At 38.5% G+C, this 21804-nt stretch overlaps 1 protein-coding gene across 1 annotated transcript in view; it reads right to left on the bottom strand.

The window, feature by feature from the left end:
- Window positions 1–9155: 9155 nt before the first annotated feature.
- Window positions 9156–21804, bottom strand: part of ddb1 (damage-specific DNA binding protein 1) — a 58334-nt gene continuing 45685 nt past the window's right edge. The window contains exons 23-27 of the mRNA XM_031290035.2: window positions 19125–19234; window positions 18179–18348; window positions 15043–15145; window positions 13883–14006; window positions 9156–9861 (exon numbers count right to left, since the gene is read on the bottom strand). Of these exons, the coding sequence (XP_031145895.1) occupies window positions 9778–9861; window positions 13883–14006; window positions 15043–15145; window positions 18179–18348; window positions 19125–19234 (591 nt within the window). The 3' untranslated portion in view covers window positions 9156–9777. The remainder of the gene's footprint in view (window positions 9862–13882; window positions 14007–15042; window positions 15146–18178; window positions 18349–19124; window positions 19235–21804) is intronic.

Raw genomic sequence — 21804 nt, 5'->3', positions numbered from 1 at the left:
TGTGTAACCACTGATTAACAATCCAAAACCATTAATTCTCTTTTCAGTGTGATGCCAACATTGATAACACTGTCCTGATACTGAGCTCAACAGGGCATGACTGCAGCCTGGCAAGAAGTGAATAGACATTGCTCCTTTGGCAAAACCTTGAAGTGTCAGTGGAGCTTCTCTTAATTAACAGATTTGTTTTACGAAGTATACTGTTACCTTATATTTTCCTAGGTTCTCCCGTGAAGTTCTGTTTTGTGCCCTAAACCATTCAAATCTTATGATTGAAAACAAATGGTAAGGCCAAATATAAAAGTTTTAGCCAACAAGTGAGGAGAAATGTTCTGTATTGTATCTTCTTTAACCTCACGTCTGATTGGTTGTGTTAATGCAATAAATTCTCAACAATCTACAAACAGTTTGTGTGATATCTTATGAAAAGTGATGCACACTCTTTGTTAATGTCAATGTTTGTTAGCTAGCTGTTAGCTTGCTGCTGTTGGCGTTAGTTAAGTACGTAAGTTACATAACCAGTTAAAAGTTGTTTTCTTTATCCTGGCTCGGAGGGCTTACAGTAGTTTTTACTTGCTGAAACTGGTGAAATTGTTTTACAGAAATTATAACATCCATTTTATATCACCTTAGGTAGTTGCCAGCCTTCCTTGTTAAAACACTACAAGCTTAAATATTAATCCACAAACAACAACAAGAAAGGTTGGCTGTCAGCTGAGGCAACAAGTCCTGTAAATTGGAAAAATGAATCATGCAATGAGGTGTGACGTAAGACTAAACATCACAATTAACCCAAATTATTTTGTCATGGGTCGTTAAAACATTTTTTAAACTACTTTGTGGCTTTAAATGTTGCTGTTGTCACAACTGTGTTTATTAGCTTGGAGATGTTTTATGCACAAGATCGGTAGACTCAGCATACCACAACATCACTAGTGTTGAATGATTTAAACTACCTCAAAAAAGTAGCTCAAATCACTTTAGAGAAACCAGCAGGATGTTTAATGACCCCCAGGTCCATGTCAGGGTGGAGTGCCGCCTCAGGTCTGACATTAATGTTTTAAAGACATCCTTGAGTTGAGGGCCTGTAGGCCATGTGACAGACTCACATGCACACTTAATGACCTGATTTTAAATATTTTATATATTCTTGAGCATGAAGGGCTCGTGGCTTTTGTTGCAACAAATAATAATATAATATGATAAAGCATGGTTAAAATTGTGCTTTTTTAAGCTTTAGTGCGTAACTATTTTATGTTAATGGATGTCCGTTACATTCAAGTCATTGCCAAATGAGTTAATAGAAAGCTTCACAAAACTCTCTCTGTATTACTTAGGCTATGGCTATGTTTACAAAATGGTGTAGTCCAGCGACTTTCGCACGCAGAAGCTCAAGTGAAGATGATTACCTCTTCTGAAGAGTCTATTATGTTTTTTTAATCCTCTGTGCCCTCCTTGGCTACAAGCAACTGCGTGGAGAAGGGGTGGGGGTGAAGCACGATCACGGAAGGCTTGTGTCATGTGGATGCAACGACAGTGTTGTTGTCATTACTTAGAATTCCTCATGGCGGGGGGGGGGGGGGCGACTGAAACTAAGCACAATAGCTTTAATAGTTTTCGGCCATGCAAGTGTCATGGCTCTAAGAATGTCAGTTGGTCAGTTTACCACTGTTGTTCAGACTGAAATATTTTAGCAACTGTTAGATAGATTAAGATTAAGACAAATTTCGCATAGATATTTATGTTCCCTAAAGGAAGAATCCTATTGATTTTGGTGATCCCTTGATTTTTCAACATGAGGTTGCCTTTTTGTTAAGTGCTTTTTATCAAATATTAGTACGCTAAGAAGCTAATCTAAGATGGGGAATATTGTAAACGTTATACATACTGTATACTGATGGACGATGTGTCTCCACCACTTCCTCCCCACTGTACAAAAGTGAAGCCAAAATATCCCAGATACTGCCATCTTGTAATTTTGGAGCCAGAGTCTGCACAGTAGAGATCAGAACCATATCATTCTTTATATACAGTCTATGGTGGTGATCCCTGCTGGTACCTGTTCTTATAATTCACTTCACTATTTGGTTTAGGCTACAGGTCGGTCATCAGTGCCTTCACTGGGCCCAGTGTTCCCAGCCTATAAGATCTGGAATCTGTTACTCACTCTCTTTTTCTCTCTCTTATCTCCCTGCAGGTGGTTATGTGGCAGCGTTAGTTCCTCCTTCGTTTTTTTGCATTTCATACACCATTCTCAACTTCAACGCACAATGCTGTGTAGTCTTGTTTCTATACATTTAAGTAGACAGAATTGATTTAGAAGATACATTTGATTATTATCATCATTACAAACTCCACCAGAGACAGCTGGGCACTTTCTCTGTTCAGATGCAAAAGATGCTACATCCTGAGCTCAGTGTTTTGTCTCTTTGTTGTTAACAAGCACTTTTAGCTACATGTTGTAATTAAACAACACAAGAAAATGTCGACATCCTCCCTCTGCAACATAATTATATGTTTGCACAACCAGATTAGCATCTTATCATGGCGATCAGAAAAATGCTGTGTTATCAGACAGTGTTATCGCCTCCAGTGTGCTAAAAGAAATTAAGATTCATTGCCTAATGTAGGACACCTCGATTTGAATATTTCATGCAGTATGCCCAAGCATCAAACCATTCCCATTTTACGTCTAAGCTAATGTGATTAGAGGTATTACATTATTAACACAATTGGGTGGAAATGATTCCAGAGAGTGTACATTATAAAACAGTTTTACATCATATTTTATCTTCACAATGAAGTGTGATTTCATGGAAGCTCTGGTCATTTCTGTGTCTACTTTTAAAGAGAGATGGCTGCTCTTCTTATCGCTTCTTCCTTTTCAGTCGGACCATCATGTGTTTCATGCATTTGAGTCAACCCTGAAATCTCCACATCACTGTCAGCGCTCACATTCATCTTCATCCTCCTGTGTTATTATGGACAATTATGGGATTGGAAAGGCAATAGATCCTTTAAGAAAAGCGACACTGCAATCTTCTAGTAATCCAATTTCACAATAGTTCTGCGGGGTGTTAAAGTCTAAATACATTACTGCAGATATTCTATCATCTTCTGAATGAAAAATTATCTTAATATTTTTCAAAATCTCTCAAAGTCCGAAGGGGGAGGAATGCATTTCATGAAAAAAGAAAATCCTGCAAAACTGGTAAGATCGGAAAAACACTTTAAGCAGAACAAACAAGACAAAAAACAAACAAAAAAACAGCCAGGACCAGATTTACATTGGCTGGCTCATAGACTTGCAGAAGGGTACAGCAACCGGGGCAAGGCTCCCCCTCAGCTGCTGCAGGATGGGAATGGCAGAAACAAATGATGTGCCAGAAAGTGGGGGACCCCTGCCAGGGCCGAATGCATTAGCCATGCTGTTTAGACTCCATAAAATAGTCCACTTCTATCCTGGGGCGAAAAAAATATGCAGTTTATCTGGGGACAATGTGGAGTTTCACTTGCTTGAATCAGAGACAAAGAGCTCAGGTTTTCTTTGGGGAGACAAGTGAATCCAATGAAACACACAAACACACTTTCAGTAAGTGCTGCAACTCTGAATGGGGAATCAGGAGCAGACAACCGGTGGAAAACACGGGACGTTTTCATATGAAAATTAAATGGCCATTTCATTTAGGCGGCCTAAAACTGGACTGGGTCTAATGCAGTGGTTCCAAACCCGGGTGTCGAGACTTCCAAGAGATCTTAAGATAAAGCTGAGGGGGTCGTCAGGTTCATGACAAGATAAGAAATTAGATTTTTGTTTATTTTTTAGAATTTGACCTCTAAAAACTATTTGAAGAAGTACTCCACTGATTTTACAAATCAAGATCAGTTTGCTTATCATGGTTAGTCCTACTGAACAGTTGTACTGTATAATGTCTTCTGTGGTCCTGTGGGGAGCTTTCATAATGTCTGATAATAATAAACAATAACTGTCTGCAGCATCAACTTTGACCAATAAAAAAAACTATAATAAATAGGAAACTAAACCAAATAATCAAGTTTTTTCTTGTATGCTGCGCAGTGTTAAGCCCTTTGAGGCAAATTTATGATCTGTGATATTGGGCTGCATGGATACATGGGACATTTCTTTTGGGGCTGAGTGCCACAAACAGGGTGGGAAAGTCAGAAGGTGTGAGACTGACTAACACATTGTTGGTTTGCACTTTTCATGGGATTTGTTGACAACAAGTAATATATATAATTATATCCCTTGCGGGTTCAATAAAGTATATCTTAATCTTGCTATATTATAAGGATAAGGCCAGCAAAATAATACTATATATTGTCAAGCTTGCCTACGCTGAGCAGTGTTCATTTACCTGGAAATATCTTCAGTAATATTAGAAACTTAAATTGTATCTGTACACCCTATGAAAAAATTTTAGGAAAATGAATCTCATCATGTCTTCTTCAGATAGGCCTAGAGACACTTCTGTTAATGAGCTGTGTCTTAATATCACTTTTAAAAACAATGCAGTGAAGTGCTTTTCTTAACATACACCATAAAACTGGCAGAAATTGATCAGACAGGAGTAACATCACACTAAAACAAGCACAGATAATAAAGAGAAAGACAAATTAAGAGAAAAAGAAATGGAATCAGAATACGACAGTGACTGTGGCTGCTGAAGCTCTCGGGGACAGGGTGTTTCAAAGCTCTGGGGCTCCAACATCAAAGACCCAATCACTTTTCGTGCTGGGAAACAGCCAGTAGGGTGCTCTGGCACCAGCTCGGTGGGATTAAAACATGTGAGAGATGTAGCTGGGAGCCAGATCAGGCTGAGGTGCACAAAAACACCTCTCAGTGAAACCAGTCAACCAGCCAAAACAGAGCTGACTCTCTGACACCTGTTTAGACTCAGTAGATAACCGCCCGTCAAACAATCTGAAGTGAAATTATTTGCTTCAGCCTCCCAGCTGCTCCGGTGAAGCTGCACGGTTTAATCAGTAGCCTGCAAGACTGTGGTTGGACATTTCCCAGATGTGGTTTTCCATGTTTGACCTTTCTTCTCCCCTTTGAAGTAAGATCCGCCCTGAGAGCCTCTTACATGGGAAGTTATTACCCATTAACTGTGATGTTCGGTGCCTTGCAGGGCATGTTTTAATTAGTTTTTTGGTGTATCCTGTTTGAATTGGCTTTTCCTTGTTATAATAAACTAATTAACTGATTTCCTACAGTATGTTTCACATTGTTGTAGTACTCGAGATCGGTCTTGGTCTCAAGACCAGTTTTTGAAGGTCTCAGTCTTGGAATTGACTGCATTTTTACTCGGTCTTGTCTCAGTCTCATATAAAGAGACTCTGGATTTTATTTCAAGACCGGTCAAGACCACAACTGCCTTTTGATTATTTTATCAAGGCATTTCTCATGATACACATATAGCAATACAAGAGGTGAATGAAGGGGAATCTTAATTTGTTTTCTGTGGGTGTTTTTTTTTGTTGGGAATGTGGATCTTTCAGATCAATTGAGGAGTGCCTATGGTTAGCACATGTCTTGACTACAATACTGATGTTTCAGGAGCAACCAGAGAAGATATCTGAACTTGTATCCTACTTTGGGTTATAGTACACAGTATGTGTAGGTGGAAATAGCTAATAAGTCACACAGCTAACTCCACATTCCCCTTTCTGTTGGCTGTTTTGAATTCGAGTGTACTGTACATGATGTATAATCTGAATAAATATAATTTGAGTTCACACAAAGGTCTTCTGCATAGAATATATATAATTTTTTGTATTTGCTCCAACATGACACAACTACTTGGAACACACAAACAATGCTTGGGCAAGGCAAGTCTCTGAATGCTTTACTTTATTTTTTTTAGCTCGGTTGTGTTTTTTGTAGTTGAAAGCACATTGCACAAGCACAATGTGCCATCGAACAGATCAGAAGGGAAAACAATGACCGCCCTACTTAGTGCTTGGACAGATTCATTTTAAAGGTTTTTCAATCCAAGAAATTGATATTAGAAATAATCAATGTTTCCATTATTGTCCATCCTCTGAGTCTGAAGGTGATGCAGACAGTGCTGTTTGGCAGAACACAAAAGCCCAGGTGTAAATAATAACACTATAACACTAATTATTGCTGTAATCCACTGATTGACAATCAGTGGGGCTCAGCCATCATTAATATCATTAGTTAAACCTGTCCTTTTCCTGCTAAGACAAGTCAAAGTCACTCCAGTGAGTTTTTTGCTATACATAACCATAGGAATGCTTAGGTGTTTTTGGCATGATTTACACTGTAATGTTGCTGCTTTGGTTTTGTTGAACTGTGGAAGTTTTTGTAGAAACTGGGGGAATTATTGGGGGCTTGATCAGATATATATTTGATCATTTAAATTACCTGTCTACTCATGTATATAAATAATAAGAAATAAGCATATTTATTTGTTTTTAAACTGATCATACTTGAAAATATAGTCTGTTTTAGTCCTGACTTTACAGACATTTCTGATGTTAACAAATCTCACAGTAAATGCCCTAAAAGGTCCTGACAACCTATTTCCCCCCGTTAGATTTCTATTATGAATAATTGAGTCTACATGGCCACAAACTTCTCTGCTGAACTTTTAATACTTTCGGTAATTTCAGTTTAGAAAACCTTTCACACCATTTTTTGAACTAGTACACATATTAAGTGTCTTTGAATCCCAACCTAACCACCCCAACACTGATGAAATTTGCTGAGTAACTTCGATTTTTGTATTTTTTTAGTCATTAATATTTAATGTCATAGAGAAATACATTTGAAACCAGGTTTTGAACAGCTTAAAACATTAAAGAATCCGAGTGTAGGGAGCAACAGCAGAATATCCACGTCGTGGATATAGACAAGGAGCAAAATGATGGGTCAAAACTCCAGAATCATCAAACTTGTTATTTTAAATCTGAAACAAATCTCTCAGCAACATTGCCTAGAAAAACAGGTGAATTCTTTTCTTTTACATATTACTGACATCAATGAAAAGATGAAGATTTGACTATTTCCTTCATTCACAGTCAGTCAAGTCACATTTACTGTTCATTCCATTTTGGTTTTCAGTCTTTATAAGTACAATATATTTATAGAATATAATGATGATTGGCTGTTTCACGTATAGCTGTTTTATTTATTTAATTAAAATGAGAACAGGTGTAAATATGATGAAGGGTGAGAATGCAAACAATCCAGTGTGAATGGGGAATTGGGTGAAGGGAAACCAGAGCACAACAAAGGCCTGTATGCCTCAGGGTGGTAGCAGGATAGAAATAGCTCAAGAGAACTGGCAGAGGACATCCACTGCCACTTTCTGTCCAGTTTGCTTCAACAACCTCAGTTAAAAACATTCAACGGTGTGGAGAATTCACCCTGCCAGTATTTCAGTCTGTCAAGACCTTTGATATATTTGACTGAAAGAGCTGGTATATCTTCTATTTCAACACTGTTTACTGTAGATGAAAAGAAATAGGAATACAACAGAAATTAATGAGGTGCTTGCCACACAAGCCACAGTAAAATCCAGCATTGTCGGCAGGTCTGACAAATAAACAAGAAGGAACACTGTGTGTTTAGCACAAAAACAGATTCACTGATGTCTAAAGATACAAATAGCAAGCACGGCTGCATTAACTGTAAACCAGACCCGAGATGCTGTTTTAATTTGATAAACGAGGTCAACAACAGCGATTGTGGACGGCATCTTGTGTTACACAGTCGTTATTAAAACGGTTATATATAAAAGCAGTAAATTGCTCAAATCTGCAGTCTAAATGCACACAGTTCAGCCTGAATAAAGAGGCTTTACATTCAGTTATTTCTATGGAAAGAGAAACACCAGCATTGGCTAACAATTTGCTTTGCCCATGGTCAAAATACCCCAAATATCTGGAGCAGTTCACATCAAACTCTGCTGCAAATACTCATTTTCGTTATCAAATAACCTGTCAACTATTTTCTTGACGAGTAGAAAATGTCAATCACAAATTCCCAAAGCTAAGGATGGCATATTCAAATTGCTTGCTTTGAATACCCAAAATGTATTTAGTTTAATACCTTAGTAGAACCTGCCAGAAAATATTCACATTAATAAACTGAATTAATAGGCCAATGGGAATTTCATATTGTATACATTTTCTTCTTTTGAAACCTAATGATGGGGATAGATGAAGATCAGGGGTTTAAAGTTAATACAAGTCATCCTCTGGGGACTGTGAATGTCTGCACCTAATTTCACGGCGATAAAATAACTGTGGGGACATTTACATTAATTGAAAAAAACAAAAATGATGCAAGGAAAAGTCAAGGAATCACCAAAGTAAGTAGGATTCTACAAAAGTTTAAGATAGTAGATATTGAAGATAAGATAGTTGCACAGTTGCACATCTTCACCTGCACTGCTTATCCGTTTACGCTCTTTTGCACTAATCCATCTGCCCTGGAATGCTCAACTGTTATTCTTCCCACCTTTATTGTCATACAATTTCTGCACATCTACTGATCTACTGCACTAACTAGACCACAATTTGCACTAACTGTATATTATGTATATTGACTCTTTACTACATTTCAACATTTATATAGTGTCTATTCATTTATAGTGTTATTACCATATCACTTTCAAATATCCTTCGACTTACTTATACCTCACTCTGCGCCGGCTTGTAATGCCTACTTAATCTGTATTTTATGTAGCCTATTGTATTTTGTATTTTTGTACTGTATTGAATGTAAAACTGTATGTTGTCTTGCACGTTTATGCTTTATTCTTGGCCAGGTCGCCGTTGCAAATGAGAACCTGTTCTCAACGGCCTACCTGGTTAAATGAAGGTTAAATAAAAAAAAATATATACATATATATTTCACAGATTTCGTGAAAACTTCTACCTGCTGGTGGCACTCGACTCTGAATACAGTAGCACAAACATTTCATGGCAATCAAAAACCAAAGTGGTAAACCGACCAACATTGCATACCTCGAGCCATGCTGCTAGCGTGGCTGAAAATGATGCAGATTAATTGTAAATAGTTGCCAATTATTTGTAATTGGCAACTATTTGTAATAACAGCAGGATCCTGATTTTGAATAGAGACAAACTGAGACACAGGCGTAAACAGTACTAAAGCAAAGTTTATTAGAATAAACAAAGAAAACATCACAAAGACAAAATAGCTATAAATCTATCATTTTACCCATTTTCTTTTTCATACAGCGTGTTTACTCCAGACTTCAATAATAAACTTGAAAAGTGTAAGCCAGTCACATTTAAACTGTGGGGTGTAGAGGATCTTCTTACTGCTTCGATCTGCCTGCAACGGTCACAAATATATCCCAGAGAATGTTTTTGGTGAGGAAAATCTCTCTTTTTTTTTTTTTTTTTTTTTCCTTTTTATAGTCACACGTTATTCCACACAGACGCAATCACACATGCCCACACACACTCAAACACACTCAGACCAATGTCTTTACTTTGGTCTTTTTATTGTCCAAACAGGATGCTACGCACTTCGCCCAGAGACTCTTGTCTAAATAAAGAATGCTACACTCATCGTGCAGCACCTTTAGGGCCTCAACGGTTGACAAATCATTGAAGTCTAAAGGACGAACATGCACAAACTGTTTATTTATAATTATTTACAAATCTGCAAAACCAAAACCCTTCCTCGGCGTTTGGACCATCGCTCCTCCTCGGGACGCTCCTCTCACTCAGCGGGCGTCCGGATGCCGGTCGGGGTTAGTGGATCCTCGTCAGCTCCTCCACAATCTTAATTACCTCGTCTACTGTGGCTTCACGTTTCATGCCGCTGCCGTCATCGATCTGAAATTGAGCGACAACCAAACAGTGAGCCTCCGCTGCCGAGAAAACCCCCACCTGTGCCACTTACGTCACACATTAGATGATGTACTGATGAACAGATAAACAGGTACATGGGTAGAGAGGAAGGCATGTGGTATTTTTCTCATTTTTTCATTCTCCACCATTTCCACCATTCCTCTTTTTGGCATTTTTTGCTTCAGTTGGTTTGAGGTAAGATTTTAGAAACTCCTGGGAATCTTTCATCTTGTTCGTTCTGATTATTGACGACATTATTCATCCCTGGTCTTTTAAAAAAAAAAAAAAAAATCAGTGTACTTTTGTATAACTTTTCTTCTGTATCTTAATGTGATGTTAATGAACTCAGCTAAAAAAACGTGACCATCATCAAGTTATTTTTTGTTTTTTTTTCTGCTGAACACCATGCCCCTTTTCAGTGGGGTTTTAAGGTTTACGTTTAAGGCTTTTTTGGTAGAGCTGCAAAAATAAGTCAATCAATCAGATTTAATTAATAAGCAATTACTCTGATAATGAATTCATAGTTTAAGCTTTTGTTATGCAGAAATGTCAAATGTCAATTTGACAGTTCCATGTTCTCCAATGTGAGAGTCTGCTGCATTTCTTTGTCTTATGACTATAAATAGTAAATTGAATCTCTTTAGATTTTGGGATCTTGGTCAGACAAAACAAGACATTTGATGGCATGGTCTTGGGCTCTTGGAAATTACGAGGGGCATTTCTCACTGTTTTCTGCAAGAGATAATGCAGAGCGAGCAAGTCATTATCAGGAATTAGAACCCCATGGGTGATGCAGGGGGTCTTGAATCAGCCCGAACTAGGCCTGCACAATAAATCGTTATAAAACCACGATCTCGATTCACCCTGTTCACGATTTAATTTTTAAATGACTTTGATTCAAATAAAAATGACAAAGCGCCTTTAAGTCACCTGTTTCACTCGTCAGTTCAGGGCTTCACCTTCAGCCAATGACAAAGCACCTTTTAGTCACGCGTTACACTCGTATGAGCGAGCGCGGTAGTTCGGAAATAAACCAAATGGATATTGATGAAAATCCAGGTACTAGTGACGAGAATCAGCCAACCACTCAAGTCTCAAACCGAACTCGTTCCGAAAAAAGGCTTGTATTCAGTGGTGTGGAAGTATTTTGGATTCAAGCAAGACGACAGGGGTCAGTCTGATGTGATTTACAAGGCATGCTTTGCCCTCATTGCAGCACCGCAAGGTTAATGCCACAAATCTTTACCAGCACCTCAAACGTCACCACAAATTTCAATATGATAAAGCCGTACAAGGCAAGAGGTCAGAAAGACGTTTCAATTAGCCTATTTACAGCCATGTTCAGGGCCATATTCAGCGCAATGCGTTAAACTTCTATTTTTGGTAACCTACTTCAATGGCCAGTTGAATGTTAATTCTATAAAAGCCAAGCAGTTAAAGAGTGTGCTAAGAAATCCTTCTGTTTTTAATACTGTTTTTAAATTGGCAAAAAGAGACTGAAGCTGTAGCATGTTGATTGACATGTTTTAATTATGTAAAGACATGTTCAAGGAGTTCAGATAGAGCCTGTATCCGTGCCATATTTAGTTCAATGTGTTACATGTCACTATTTTTGGTAGCCTACTGTACTTAAATGGCCAGTATGCACTTTATTTTCTTTATTCATTGAAGCCTCTATGTTTACAGGTTTGTGGTGATGCGTAACGTGCTATAGGTGCCAAAAGAAATATGTTTGGTACTGGCAATTTCTTTTGTTTTGTCATGGTTCATGTGTGCAATAAACAAATCGTGTCGGAGAATCGTGATATCAATTCTAAGCTAAAACATCGTGATTCATATTTTTCCCCGAATTGTGCAGGCCTAGTCTGAACTGCATATTTTCAGTTACAAAAGGATGCAAGTAAGCAACAGATGTTGTAAGATATTTTATTTTTAAGTAGAATCGTAGCTTTCAACAGGAGTTTCCTGGCAAAGAAATTGTCCAAATGTGTTGGACTGTCTTTATCAGCTGGTTTTATGAGGGAATCAGGGAATAGTCTGTTTGTGAGCCAACAGTGTGATCTTTTTTTAAGTACCATGAGAGTAAAGAGACACACAAAGCAGAACATGTTTATCTGCCAAAAGTGATTTTGCCACCTGTTCCTGCCATGGAAATGATTCCCAGTTGCCACTCACAAAGCACAGGAGCAAGTAATTAAATTGTCTAAAGGGTCTTTTTCTTCTCAACACTGCTTTAAGCCAAATACAGAAATGACTAGGGCTGAGTATGGCAAGAATCTGCCGATACAATATGTATCATGATACAGGGGTTACCATTCCATATATTGCGATATATTGTTACTGTAGGCAAGGTGATATATATTGTGATTTAAAAAAATATAATTTTAACAAAACTGTCATAGTGAACAGTGAGGTCAAGTCATTGTCTCACTACAATGAAATGACTACGATGGGGACAAACATTGTCACACATGAATACAATTGGGCTCATTGAATCCAAAAGAGTCTCTGCTTTCCAGTCAGACCCAATTTATGCAATTCCAAGACTGTTTAGGGACCCCATTATGCAGAAATATTCAAATACACCATTTTAGAATAGGTGAAAATAACACATGAATAAATAAACAATTTGCCCCACACTGCATGGGATTAGCATTAAGTTTGCATGTCTGAAAAGGGGAGACTCGTGGGCACCCACAGAAGCCATTTCTTTTCCTCTCGCCAAAATTTAGCCTAACTTTGGCGCATTATTTAGCCCGCTTCCCGACAAGCTAGCGTGACATGGTTATTAGGGCTGCACGATATGAGGAAAAGCTGCGATGTGCGATAACATTGTTGCGATAAATATTCAAATGTGAATGTTAGCTATACTGTTCCCATGTCTTAGTGCTTTAATAGGTTCTTTGCGAACCTAAACATTGAATAGCCTATTCCCACTGAATAAAGAAATCAAATAGATAATTTTTGACATGCTTTTTTTTGAACAAATTACACATAAATGAGGCATTATAACTATAAAGAAATTAACGTTCGACGGAAATCTTTTAAACGGACCTTTGTCGATCTGAAATAAAGACAGATTCAGCAACTGCACGGCCTATTTCTCGCTTAAAATGTTTTCAGAAACACGTTTCGGTGAACTATTTTAGTACAATGTGAGATCGTATTCTGAACGAGACGCCATGACAGTCTGGCTGTGAATTTCCGGAGAAAAAAGAACCACGTGACGCGTTCGTCCAATCAGCTGCCGGTTTTCATTTTCTGTGAAATAATCAGACTGTTAATGGAAACAATACAGAGCAGCACCGCCTGCTGCTATGGAGACGTATTACACTTCGCGTCGTCTCAGTTTGTAAACTGTTTTCCCTTATTCATTGTGTCAGGCTGTCTGTTGCGATGTGTTCATCGCGCTAGTTCATATCGCGATGACGATGAAAATTCGATGTATCGTTCAGCCCTAATGGTTATCTAGTTTCATATAATACATTACCTCTAGCCTTAAAACGAAGCCTGCTACAGCCTCTTAAAGACAGAAATGATGGCCCGGACTGCTGGCGATCTCGAATTAATTAAAAAAAATCAAATGAGTTTTTGAGAATTGATCCGGTATCACGAAACATAACATTGTGATACTCAAGTGTATCGATATTTTCTGTTAGAACAGAGGTCCAGGCTGCAACAACAATCTTATGTCACCGTGTTATTAAACTAACTTTCATATTTGGGTCTATTAATGGGTCACAATAAGCTGTGCTAACAGCCTGGCAATGATCAAGCTGTTGAATAAGCTTTATACCACAGTGCTTAATGTCCTTTAAGAGTATGAAGCATTCCAGTGTCTTCACAATAGTCCAAATATAATTTCTTTTTAAATTTATCTTTTTTTTTTCTTCATATATGAATGTAGGATAGTCAAAAGATGCACAGAAAAAGTAAGAAAGACATTTCATCTGGTTCAACGTATGAAACTGTAGAAGTGTAGATGTGGATGAAGATGAGCTCCTACCTGTAGAGTACTGACGACCTCCTGCATCTTGGCTCGACCCAGATCCAGGAAGCTCTCAATCAGATCCCCGTCGATGAATCCTGTGGCTTGCTCTGTCTTACGCTCCGTGTGGAAGGATCTCCAGGTGCCGCGGAGTCAAGGAAAATCAAAGCAAGGCTGCTGCCTCGGCTGAGGATCGCACTTTAGGTACAATATCACATATTTTAACTCAGGCACAGTCAATAATTACTCAGAATGATGTGTAGGAAGCACTGTTCAGAAGACCAGACAGATGGCCTTGTCAGTCAAGCAGAATCAAGTATTAGTACTGTAGAGAACTGGTATTTTAACTTTTTAAAAAGGATTTTAATATGGGATGTATAATACAAAACCCCCAGTGTATCTGGGTTGCAAGTGCAATCACCCTTGACTTTCCATTATTATATCAAATATCATTAAAATTACAGAATATCTGCAACACATGCTTCTGAAATTATATTTTTAAATCGCTACATTTTCGTGGCCGGGTAGAGCAGGCGCACATATACTGAGAGGTTTATGCCTCGACGCAGATGTCCAGGGTTCGAGTCCGACCTGTGACGATTTCCTGCATGTCTTCCCCCTCTCTCTCCCCTTTCCCACCTAGCTGTCCTGTCAATTAAAGGCAGAAAAGCCCAAAAAAATTATAAAAAATAAATACATGAATAAATCACTACATTTCATCACTACAGAGTTTTTTACTGGTCTGTACAAATAGAGCTGCGCCTAACAACTTCTATTAATAATTATTCTGACAATTGTTTTCTTGATGAATTGATGAACCGCTTAGCCTAAAAAAAGTGATGTCTTCAAATGTTCGGTTTTGTCTGACCAGCAGTCTCAATGCTATATATATATATATATATTTATTAAGTTCATTATTGTAAAAGACTAATGAAACCAGCAAACGTTCACATTGGAGAAGCTGGAACTAGTGGCATCAATCATTACATCATGATTATATCATCAGACCTTCCAGTGGAGTGGCCACATACAATCTATTCTATGCATTTGAAGCCAATTAAAAACAACTATTATCACTTTGTCACTTCACTCTCTGGGTTTACTGTCTACAGCCACACCGGTCAGTGCAGGTTGTGACAGATGGCAAGCGCACGTATGAACATGTAGAAGAAGGATATAAGCTGTGCTCGATCTTGCCCACGCTCTTGATGACCTTGTTGAGGCGGGTCTGCAGATCCAGGAGAAGGCTGTACCAGCCCTCAGACAGGGACGTCACCAGACCTAAACACACACACGTTTTTTGTTTTTTTTAAGGCGTAATATTCAAAACAGATTTGCACCTTATTGCGGCAGATGGTAAATACTTTTGATTTCTCACCAGCGAGAAGGAAGGAATGTTTTAGGACTGGATTCATAACAGGACTCATAAAAGCCTTACAATAAATGAATTAGAAGATCATTAGTGTGACTGCAATCCTCCTAATGCAGGTTTCATGCTGGTATGCTGGGACCATGTTGGGAGTAAAGTATTTTAATACTTTAATTTAAGACCATTTCCAAATTTCTTGAGAAATCGGAGAGTCGCAGAGCTTTGAGGGAGTAGCATGCTAAGTGTATTAACGTGATGCACTGTGTGAAAATGCAATGGAATTGACAGTATGCTAAAAATATGAAGTCATGAAAGTGTCGGAGTGTTGGGACAAACTGCAAGGAGCAGTTTGATTATTATTGATTATCTTCATTATCAACTAATGTGCTGATTGTTTTCTCGATTTTATGGATTTGTTTGTTTTGTCTAAAATGTCAGAAACTTGGGAAAAATACCTGTCACAAATGTTGGATCTTTCATATTACACCGGTCCATCATTAATGTGAACTCCTTTGTTTTTTCACATCTTTTTTAAAAATAAATTGTTTTGTCTGAGCAACAGTCAAAAACAGATGATTAATTCAAAAAGTGATACAAAACAGAGAAAAGCAGCAAAACATCACATTTGAGAAGCTGGAACTAAATGTTTGGTTAGTTTGATGTTTTTGCTTAGAAAGACGATTTAACCCTTATATTGTGTTAGGGTCAAATTTGACCCGTTTACAAGTTCAGATGTGTAAAAAACACCATTTACTTTTTTTTTTTTTTTTATTGGAACAAGACTTCATGATATCCCCAGACATCGCTTTTCTAACACAACAAACGATGTTGTGAGAATTTTAGTAAATTGTAAATTGTGTGTTGTTGTTGTCACTGCCAGAAGACACATTTTGTTCCAAATGAAGCTGGAGGAAGCAAAACAAAAAACACAGCTGGCTAAACTATTTAAAAATGGTGGGTTTGTTCAGGGAACCCCCCTCTGTCGCTTTCACGTCATCTTTTGGTATCGGCTCAGCTCGCTTGGAACCTCGACTGAGGTGGTACTAAAAAAAGTACCCGTTAGCAGGTACTTTACTTTACTTACTTTTTTTCGTAATGGAAAACCAAAAAAGACGAGTCGAGTCGAGCAGGTACCATGTAATGGAAAAGCGCCATTAGTAAATAGTAGCACCGTTGAAGCTTTTTTGAATACAACCAAGATGGCCACAGCTGATGTGGAACTTTCTGTTGAAGTACAATTTTAAATTTCTGATGGCAAAAACAGCAACTCACATGCTGAGGTTACTACATCACAGCTCATCTCTGCACACTGTAGTTTGTCTGTGTTGTTGTTGTTGCTGCTCAGTGCTACGTCACGTTTCGTTGTTCTGATTGGTTGTAGGTGCTATGCAAATGCAAATGTGAGATAAATGTGTAAATTACTGCTGTGTCCAAATGATGTGCACTTCCTATTTTTCATCTCTGACTCTGCATCTCTATAGCCAGCCTGAAAGTTCAAGTGTTCAAATGTGAGTAATGAGGTGTAAAACTATGATTTCTTCTCTCTTTCTGAAATGGAAACATTAGCGCTGTATAAATGGTTTTGACAAACGTTTGTGTCCTCCCTAACTGGTTTGAGGTATCCTTACGGCAGTCAGCTAATTATTGGAAAAACTGGAAACTGGTGGTGAACTATTAAACTATTCAAACTTAATGCTCATGCTGATGTTTACTTGTGAATTTACTGACTGAAAGTAACGTTTTTCTTGAGATTTTTTCAACAGGATTTTACCACCAAATATAAAAACATTGTTAAAATTGGTCAGTGGGAACTGTGAACTATTTTCTACCAAAAGTAACACACAAACTGCTCTCAGAGATGTCTGTGGATTACCTTGAGGAACAGGGACAGTGTTTCTGAAGGACATGCTGGAAACATAGGCTGTTTTTGTGATTTGACTGACCCTTTTTGGATAAAAAAAAGTGAATGAATTTAAAAGGTACAATTCGACATTTTGGGAAATACACTCATTGGCTTTCTTGCCGACAGTTAGATGAGAAGATTGAACCACTGTCATATCTCAGGCCCCGTTTACACGACAACGCTCACGGGTGAAAACAACAAAATATTTTATCAGATGTGCCTTTCGTTTAGACGGCGACGGCGTTTTTGGGGTTTAAAAATGCAAAAAAGTGGAACCACAGTCCAGAGTGGAAATCTTAAAAACGCTCCACTGTCGCATTCCCGTCTAAAGGCTAAAAACACAAAAGTCTGCTCCACACCAGGCTCTATTGTTGTGGTGGCTGGCGACCCACCCCATATTTCGTTACATAAATCAAAATATAGAGTGATTACTCGCCCATGGCCACTCCGCCGTTGGGTATCCACAGCCTGCCTAATTAACATGTTACATCTTGTTTGTTTAATCTGTACAAAAACCAAAGTGTAAAGAAGACAATTTAGGATTTATGGAGGGTGACATGCCAGACTATTTCTTGGCTCTGATCAATTACCAGGTAACCAGTAGAGACTCCAGGAAGTGATTGTTTTCCAGCCAAGAAATAGCCCAACAATTTAGCATTCCTATAAAACCCCAAAATCTTGTTTTTACACTTCGGTTTTTGTACAGATTAAACAAACAATTCACAAATATGTTTATTAGTGAGCTTTAAAAGGTGGTAGGAGGTGGATTGTGTGTTATCTTTCGACGGAGCCAAGCTAGCCATTTCCACCCTTTGAGCTAAGTTAAGTATTCGCAACATGTTGAAATATTCCATTTGAACAATTCGTCATTAAACGGGTCGTATTAAACCCTTTAAAAAAAAAAAAAATCAAAAACACATAATAAAAACATTTTTGTGGTTCATGAAAAGTTGATATTTAGTAGAGCACGGGTTTTACCTGCAGCAATATTTTGGTGTGTATGTGTGTGTAAATGCTTCTGTGAAATTGTCCGTGCACCTACCAATCATGCCGTTAACCGTGCCAAAGAGCACAGAGCCCTGGGTGGGTGTGGAGCTCTCGCCCAGGTTCTGCAGCACCAGCGAGCCGTGGCAGAAGACATTTACAAACTCCCCGAGGTGAAAGACCCCCACCTCCTGCAGGTGCTGCCGCTCCTCATCTGTGGTGGCCGCACTGACCGGAGAAAGGAAGGTAGTTGAGAATTACAAAGAGGGGAGGAGGGGGGATTACAAACATTAAAGGAAGGATAATGTGGGAGGTAGAGGGGTCAGGATAGGAGCAAATAGAAAGAGGAGCGATCAAAGAAAAGTGTTAAAAAATGTCAAAGGCAAAGTCAGAAACTTTGGAGGGCAAGCATGATCGATTAAGCAAACGAAAAACAAGAGGGGCAGAAATATCAGAAGTGTTGGAAAAGGTCAGAGAATGATAGCGCAGTAATGGATAAAAGGGTGAGGAAAAGTGGAGATGGCAACAGAAAAAGAGATGTGATACAAAAATAAAGGTCAAAAGCATTGAGTGGTCTGATCTGATGTATTAGGTGGATAATAAGTGGTGGCATAAATGTAACACACTCACTTTAAGACCACATCTTTCTTCCTTTCCCATGAAATCAACACTTGTCTAATAGAGAAAATGAGTAAAGTGGGAAATGAAGCCGAGCGGCTAAAAGCTCAGTGGCGAGATGACTCATAATTTCCAAAACAAATGCAACGACAATGCTGCTGCTCTAAAAAAAAGCATCACGGGACCCAGTGTAGAAAGAGCAGCCTCCTAATGACAATGTTGATTTCAGTGGAGAGAAGAAAAAAAAATGTTAGGTAATTAAAAACGTTTTGGTTAGAGAGGAGCAGCTCAGGGGACTATAGCGATTATTGGAGAGGTTAAAATTCATGTGCAGTAAATCTTACTGCACTTCATTTATATACAATAAGATTTGATGTTTTCCTCACCTGTCCTTCTGGCAGACAAACAGATTGAATGCATTCTCTGCCCCCAGGAAGTTGTCGTCGTCCAGGATTTCCACAGCACTCATCCAGTTAGGATTAAAGTCACGTGCAATCTGACCAACAACAAAAAAAAGCAAGATGTGTTAAGCCAAAAACAGTAAGGTTCTTGCCTCCGAGTAAATACATTATCTATGAGCAAGGAAGTGCTGACTGCACACAAGTGCTGAGATACAAACACAACACAAAACTGTATGTTGCAGTATAAGGGCAATAGACTCTTTAAATACCATTGAAGATGCTCACATACCAAAAAAGCAAGAAAATACAAAAAAAAACACCCAGAACACCTGTTCGATCTATGCAGACCTGCATATGCATGTGATGGATGCTCAACCACTCTGTGTTACCCCGCTATACCATGGTATGAAATTTGACGGTTGTCATATCACGTACATTTGCTTATCTACAATACTGAAACAAATATTTTATATATTTTCACAGTATGCAGGTTTTTACTAGCCTGGTTGACACCAGACCCTTCTCAGTTGTAACTGAGAGTGGGTCTTGAATGGGCTCTTGGCCAGACTGACTTGCAGAGCAAATCTCAAATTTGCCAGAAGTTCATCAGTTTTCCCAGGCTAGGTTTTTACACATAATTCCATTAAAATGGTTTCACTTTCAAATTATAAAAGAGTTTGTTCAATCAAAAAAAAAAACAACGTCTGTTTTCATTCCTTTAAGGGTCATTGTAACTGATAATGATAATTGTGTAATACCGTATACCTTGAAACCAGAATATTTTCTGAGACGGTTATCGAATTGTGAAAATCTCATACCATTGCAACTCTACTCTGTATTGTTATATTTAAAAATACTAAAAACTCTACTCTACTACTGTAGCTTATTGCCTCACATTACTGACAAAAAAACGACAGCGCCACCTAAATATATATATTGATGTGGTATCAATATTCTCATCTAGCTCTCGGCAAGAAACCTAATCCTTTAACTAGCTTTTTTCGTCCCTTAGGGGCACTGGAAACATGTTGTAAACACAACACATACTATCACCATATAAAGTTGTTACTGCAAACTTGTTAACAAACAGCTGTCTAGCATTTTGGGAAGTTATGTTCTTGACCACCGGATGAATATCCACTCTCTCTTTAAGCTCTGTTTTTGGTCTCTACCAACTCCTGAAGGAAATATCTGGCTTATTAGCAGTCAAATGCTTTACTATGTTCACCAGCTAGTCTCTAACTGTGACTGTCTGCCTTTTGGTGCTGAGCAGGTAGTGCACAGTGGACTTTTAGCGGAAATCAGCTGTCTGCTGCTTCTGGAAACCAAAACAGTAAATCTGCGGGCCGGAATACCAAAACAACAAGCTAACGGTTCTCCAATTTCCCCATAGAGCTGAGGGGAACGGAGTCGGGTGACAATATTCTGTGGGTTTGTCACTTTTTATGTGATCCACTGTTGATATACAAATATTCATTATTGCTACTTCAAGGAAAGATTTGATTTTTCAATAGTCACAAATTACTACTTTCAATCTAACATTTTGAGGTAAGTTGTTCTGTTCTGAATAAATTCAAGTCTCTCACACTTATTACACCGAGCACTGCACCACAGCATGCCTTCATAACAGTATGCGTGACTCATCCTCACATCTCTTCATCTTTCTACCACAAATCAATTTGAACACTCCATTCTTCAAAAGGCTGAGAGGTATATATCAGCTAGAATGCTTGGTAGAAAGAGAAAAGAAAACATTCATACACCAAAGAGACGTTAAAACATGCAAGTGTGGATAAACTGACACCAACCTCAACCCAGATTTGTATTTAAAAGAACGGAATAGGAAATACTCAATTGTCTACTTTTTTTGCATGACAAAAAGGCAGACAATTGTCTTTGGTTTGCATGTGCAAAATTGCTATTACAAAAGGGGTACATTAAAACACATCATCTCACATCCGGACAGGATACATTTAAACATGTTTACATAAAAACACAATACACAAAAGAAGATACACAGGAGCACCAGGCACTCGATAGTGAGGACTGAATCAAGGTTTAAAAGTGGCTGTTCTTACAAATTAAAAAGGGCGAACTATGCAGTTTTTTTAGCTTAATTTACCGTAACTGAACGGCTTCGAAGTCATTGGAATGGTTATATGACTTTTTTTTTAGTTGAATGGTGGCCGTCTCGCTTCCCCCTAGCACCTGTGAGTGGAAAAACCACCCTTGCAACTTTGGGCAGGCGGCCTCAGCGTCAGGAAGTATCGCGTGATTTCAGGTCTCGAGATGTAACAAATTGCTTTACGGCACTGCACACATACAGGAAGCGGCTAGCTATAAGAACAAGGTAGTGATGGAGTTTTTCACACTATCGTCATGGCTGAGCCGGCAAAAAAGAAGCAGAAAGCATTGTCGGAGGAACAGAGAAAGAGGAAGCGGCAGACTGACCGAGCGAGGAGTCAGACACGAGTAAACATCGGACCTGCGTTTTCAGAATGACGAGAACAGAGACAAACAGAAGCCTGCAAATCCGATGCTGACCTGGCGTTCTTGCTGTTGCACTTGTACGTATCTTTGGGATAAACTCTGTTTAATCTTTGTATTTCTTGTTATTGTGACCTCAGGATGTTTGCTATTGTCTGGAAAGGTTTTTATTACGATT

The sequence above is a fragment of the Sander lucioperca genome, chromosome 3, assembly GCF_008315115.2.
Source record: "Sander lucioperca isolate FBNREF2018 chromosome 3, SLUC_FBN_1.2, whole genome shotgun sequence".
Taxonomy (NCBI): domain Eukaryota; kingdom Metazoa; phylum Chordata; class Actinopteri; order Perciformes; family Percidae; genus Sander; species Sander lucioperca.
Note: the sequence above shows the minus strand (reverse complement) of the source record. Positions and strands in the feature narration are given on the sequence as shown.